Raw genomic sequence first — 5829 nt, 5'->3', positions numbered from 1 at the left:
GGGGGACTTTGCTTGGCCAGGATGACGGCTGGAGATGGACCCTCAAATACTGTGAACAGATTCCAGCCCTCCTATGTGGTGGGCTGCAGGCTGCGGTCTTTTATGGCAGATTCCTTTGAGGCAGGAGTATCTGAGAGAGACTGCAGAGAGGCACTGCTCAATGAGCAATTTATATGTTCTCAACAAAGCTTCTTCTTTAGACCCTGAAGGCAGGTCTTAATTGTTAGACGTGATATCTCCACTCCCCCTCTCCTCTTTCTTTCACTGTTTTCTTCTCCCTCTCCAGCACCCCCCCTCCCTCCAGCTATTAGGAATTGGATTTGGAGCAGAACGATCCATTTAGTCTCTCTCCTCCATCTCTATCCCTCTCTCCTTGCTTCCACACCTCCTCTATAGGTTTCTCTCATCAAAGCCCAGGCTTAATCTGTCTATTTTTACCTGAAGGAATGAAAGGAAGGGATGAGGTAATGCTTTTCCTGTCCATCAGGTGGGCAGTGGTGCATGGGCTCTCAGGTGTGTATAGTTTAGGGAGCTAGCACCACCATGTGGACTCAGAAAGTATTTACTATTATGAAAGAAATAGCAGGAAGGTACAGGCTGGAGAAATGTACTGGATGATCAAGTGTCCAAAGGAAAACACAAACAACTTAAACACAGACAGTATTAACACAATCTACAGCTGATTAAGTAAATAAAGCAATGATAATATTTCAACAATGACAGCTTGAGAAGCACAGACCTCACAGTACTGCAAAAGTCAGAACACCTTAAGATGAACGTGAAAGCGGAGCTCCACCTAGTGGAAAAAGACAGTAGGTGACAACACCACAAAACTGAAAACATTTTATTTGTAAAATAAAAACAAGGAGCTTTGATTTCTGCATTTAATTGAGAAATTAAACATTACAGGAAGTACCAGCAACAAGTTGCAAAATGTGCCAGTCCAGCGTAAAACCATCTGAGATCAGTATATAAATTAGCAGAGAAATGCACAGGCGTAGAAAACTGAAGATGCAGTATGTGTATTATCTGTTTGTCTGAGGTTTAAAGAGAGGATTTGATGCTCCAAAACAATCCTCTTAAAAAGTTTTTCTAAGAAAAACTAAACGGTTTTAAAACAATTTTTGGAAAACATTAAAATTGAGAACATCATTTTACCAAATAAAACAGAAAAAAATATAGTTAGATGAGCCAATTGGTATCTAGGCAATAACAACAGATATAATAATCCAAAATGTTTCCAAAGGTTTTTGGTTTGTATACTTATGGCAGTGAAATAAGGAATGATAGGATTACTTGGCAGATCTATTTTTGGGGCTTTTACCCAGTATTTGTTAACTTATGTTTGATGCAATCACATCCCAGCATGGTGTATATCCTTATCCTTTTCGCCTGAAATTAGGTTTCTACATGTACTATGTAAATAAAGAGCAGCAGGATAGGGCAGAGTCCATTTGCCTGAGAACAGTGATAACCTTCAACATAAAGTCATGAAAGAAAAAAAAAAACACCCCATATCAACCAATTTGTAAAATATGTGTATTTCATACAAAAGAAAATAAATTTAAAATAAATATTTGCAGAGCAGAAAAAAACACAATATCATCTTAATATCGCAATGTGGACTAAAAATAAAGGAAGGCAGAGAACTGACATAAGTGACGGAGTAGAGATTCAGACTCCATCATCTGTGCTGCACTGGTCCATGCATACAAATCCTAACTACTGCGTTTCTCTCCGTCTATTCCTCTTTCTCTACCCGCACTTAAAGGCACAGAGGTGGTAGGGAAGTTGCAGCATGGGGAGATGCTGTTACATCAGATAGAGTAGAGTAGTAAATAGAGTTGCTGGACTAAAGTCCATTCTTCAGTCGTCTTTGTTGTGGTTCTGGCCGTTGCAGCTTTTAGGTCTTCCGATGCAGAATTTGCGTGGATGGTTTTTAAAATCCAGGATATCCTGGACAAAGCGAGGGTGCTGGTCTATAAAATTATGAAGTTCATCTGGAAAAGGGGGCAAAATAAAGAAAATGCTGTTAAATGTGGTTACTTAGATTCTAAAATTAACGTGTTATATCTTTTTTATTTGTTATAAATTTAAGGTACAATGTGACGCATTTTCACATTAGATTATTTGTTTTTCCATTTAGAGGCATTAATATAATTACTATGATGACTCCAGACCATTACAGAGGATATTAGCAACTTGTCTGTATAATTCATTTTTCTTTATGTGCATTTGGGAAATATGCTGGATTGTTTCATGTTAAAACTTTGAAATTTGCTTTATAGGACAACAGAAAGAGAGGGAGTGTACGAAGAAAAGCTTTGACAGTCTCTAGAAAAGACAGATGGCGGATGTAAAGGACCCTGAAAAAGTCCACGACAGACGGTACACATCCTCTTCAGTGAAGCCAACAAGAAATCAGATGTGATGGTGACAGCACGGATGAAGCGGGGACGCGCAGATAGATGCTGTCAATCATCTCCACAAGGGTCTCATATACACAAAAGGTATCACATCATTTTGGACTGAAGTTGAAAAATGCTTAATGGCAAACACTGGGTCTTACCATATGTCATCTTCTCTGTGTCAGGTCCATCAAGCGATAAAAAAACACCTGACAGTTCCACCTCTTTCACTCCCAACATTATCTCCAAGATGGCGGCAACCTCCTCTTCTAGGACTTCCCCGCTCTCCTCACTCTCATACATCTGCACAACAACATTTATTCTTAGTGCAATGATTTAAAACCTATGTTGAACCAGATTCAGCAGTGAATGTGCTCACCTTGAAGGCCAATTTGAGGGTCTTCATTGACTTTGATGGTCGATGAACAGTAGATAAAGCAATAACATAGTGTCTGATGTCTATCTGTCCGTCTCCTTGCTGGAACAAAATGATTTTAGTGAGCAGAAGTAGCAGAGAATCAAACCTTAACCTTTTTTATCATTTGATTAAAAAAAATTGTATTTTTGTATTGTATTTTTATATCAACTGGACAAAGAACTTGCATTTTAATATAAAACATCATCATGCTAACTTTGTAATTCACTTTCAAGAACTTAGTTTTCTCAGCTGTTTTTTTCTACTAATGATCTGAAATCACAATCACACAAATGTACACTTCTTGACATTTATAAGACTGCAGACCTGATCAAGCATTGTCACACATGAAGCCTACTGTATGTCACCTTCAAGATAGGAAAGTATTAGCCGTGGTGTAGACCGTTGGGTGTTTTGAATCAGTGACACTGTGTCCTCTTAACAGCTACGTTGGTTTTTCAAATGTATATGTGCAATAACGTGCACATTCAAGAAATGAATGAAAAAATATAATACTACTGGTGCCTGACCTTTCCCAAAAGTGTCTGTATTTTCATTTAAATGTTTTTGTATATTAATTACACAAAGGGCAAAGAAAAGTTACTTATTACTTATTTTGGCAATTTAACAGCCTACAGAACATAAGATAACATGGCTACATAAAAGTGATACCAATAGCAAAAGTAATAACAAAAACAACACATGGTCTTTTAACAAAGAAGTAGAAAAGAGATCATTTAAAACCCTGCCTTGTCAACATGATCACACAGGAGACCTAAAAACACAAGGTAGGAAAGCAAAACTACAACTGAAAATAAATAAACTACAGACTGGACACTTTAAATTATAACATGTTAAGGTAGAGAGTAGCAGACATCTCATATCTAACTAGGATTTCTAAAAACTGTAATATCTTGTGATTCTGCAAGCATTTGGGAAAATTAAACTATATTAATTAAATTGTATACAAATTATACTTTGCTTTAACGTCCAGTGTGTAATATTTATGAGGATCTATAATCCTATTATAGTCACAGGAACGTTTTAATGTGTAGATAAGGCCTCCTCTGGCAGCCACCGTAGTTTATCCTACACACTTGGAAGGCTGAGCTGTATTTAAATAGTTCAATCTGCAACTTCAATGCTAGATGCCACTTTTTAAACTGTTCCATATTATGTGCTCTTTTACCAGTTTGTAAGCTCATTGTCTGTAATTATACATACTTGCCTATATTATATTTTAAATTAACAGGAAAAAAAAACTGTTTTTACCTGGTCAAAGAGGCTGTGGACTTGTGTGAGTGTGTCTGTAACTGGCAGGTTGAGGAATTGGGCAAAGTCCTCCAAACCCAGCCTGTCTCCCTGCAGCTTTCTGGCTCTTCTGGCCTGCTCCTCCAGAACTTTCTCTGTAGTTCCTGCCCTCAGCCTGTCAATGCACAGCACACCAGAGAAAATACAAAGAAGTCACATCATGCAGCAATGTATTTGTTAGTCATACTGTTAACCACATGTGTGACATATATGGAAACATGTTTGTCACCGTCACTTTGGCTGGACAGTAAAAATCCCACATATCTATGTTAAAGAGTGAAGCAGATGTCTTAAAGTAAAAGTGTAAGTAGTGTATTGTCTGCAACTACAGCATTTTGGCTTGGAATTGTTGTTTTGGCCTAATCATGCAGTGTGATATAAGTATATAGTTTTATTTTTATTTAGTATATGATCAAAATAATGTTATTATTGGCTGTGAGATTTTCATTAGATAACTGCTCCCATATTGGAGCTACTTAGCAAAGAAAAAAAAAATTCTTCTCGGGTATCTTTAAAATGACAAAAGCACATGGAGATGATACCTGAAAACCTATAGGCTTAACTCTTTATATCACTCACATCATCACTAATCACCAAATAACCAAATAATCTTATGATAGGCTTATAGATATCTGACAATTTTCTTCACCTGGAATAAAAACCTGATTGCAGTAAAGTAATATCTGTGTCAATCTTTAAAAATGTCAGCCTTGGCAGAACACCAAATCTTTCCTCATTTGAATTTCCAGATATGAACTGAAACAGACCTCCCTGTGTGTGGTTCTGTCCTGCCACCAACAGGTGTCAGTGTTTCTTCACCTTCAGTGCCCCAAAGTCTTAGCTCAAACCCACTATCCACCCAGTCCGACCAGTCAATCCAGTCTCCCTCCACTCACCCCAGGCGGCACACCAGCTGATTGAACTCAAGCAGGCTGCTGTAGTCATATATGCGCAGCGGGCCCCGTGATAGGCTGATCTCACGGTCGTCAAAGGACAGGTCTGTAAGTGGCAGCTGCAGCGCCCTATCAGTACAGAGGGAAAGATGTATGCGGATCTTCACGCGTGTCTGTGTGTTCCGGACATCCAAAACAAGCATGTGCAGACAAACAGACGCTGATCAAAGACACTCGAGCAAACACTCTTACACACACTTACTTGGCCATGAGCTTTCTGACATTATCTGCAAACAGAGCAGGGTTTTCCTTCTCCTCATCTGATGGAGTGTATATAGGCAAGTACTAAAGAAAGAGAAAGAAATTCATCCTGATGTCCTGAAATTAAACTGTGTACTGATCGGCTATATAATAAATATAGAGTTACACTTATCACATTCATTACATTAGATAGACAGTATTGGTTTAATTCCAAGCTAGTATGTCTCTCAATCTGGAAATAAAGTTTTACTGACTTCTGGCTCACTTAACCACTCACCTCTATCTCCATGGGATTATGAGGCTGGCAGAGCGTGAGCCATAGGATCTTGAACCTGGAAGATAAGAGAATTTGCTTTGTCTATACATGACGAGGAAGAGAAAAATAATATGATGGATGGAGACAAGACTGAACACTTAGTGCTAGAGATAATGGAGGTTTCCCTACAGTATCTTACCATGTTTGTTCTTAATGGAAAACAGATCACTGCAGTTTTAACGACATACTTAGCAGAGGGTGGTGGAACCTGTGTGTGTGTGTGTG

The 5829-nt window shown here is 38.4% G+C and overlaps 1 protein-coding gene across 1 annotated transcript in view; it reads right to left on the bottom strand.

Moving 5' to 3' along the window:
• Positions 1 to 869: 869 nt before the first annotated feature.
• Positions 870 to 5829, bottom strand: part of lpcat1 (lysophosphatidylcholine acyltransferase 1) — a gene marked incomplete at its 5' end in the record, with an annotated part of 7617 nt that continues 2657 nt past the window's right edge. Inside the window, 7 exon segments of the mRNA XM_035680815.1 lie at positions 870 to 2000; positions 2570 to 2711; positions 2788 to 2886; positions 4096 to 4249; positions 5031 to 5156; positions 5290 to 5372; positions 5566 to 5620. Coding sequence (XP_035536708.1) covers positions 1867 to 2000; positions 2570 to 2711; positions 2788 to 2886; positions 4096 to 4249; positions 5031 to 5156; positions 5290 to 5372; positions 5566 to 5620 — 793 coding nt within the window.

The sequence above is a fragment of the Morone saxatilis genome, unplaced genomic scaffold, assembly GCF_004916995.1.
Source record: "Morone saxatilis isolate NCDOM2014 unplaced genomic scaffold, NCSU_SB_2.0 Contig9, whole genome shotgun sequence".
Classification (NCBI taxonomy): domain Eukaryota; kingdom Metazoa; phylum Chordata; class Actinopteri; family Moronidae; genus Morone; species Morone saxatilis.
The sequence above is the reverse complement of the archived record's forward strand: the minus strand, read 5'-3'. Positions and strand labels throughout refer to the sequence as shown.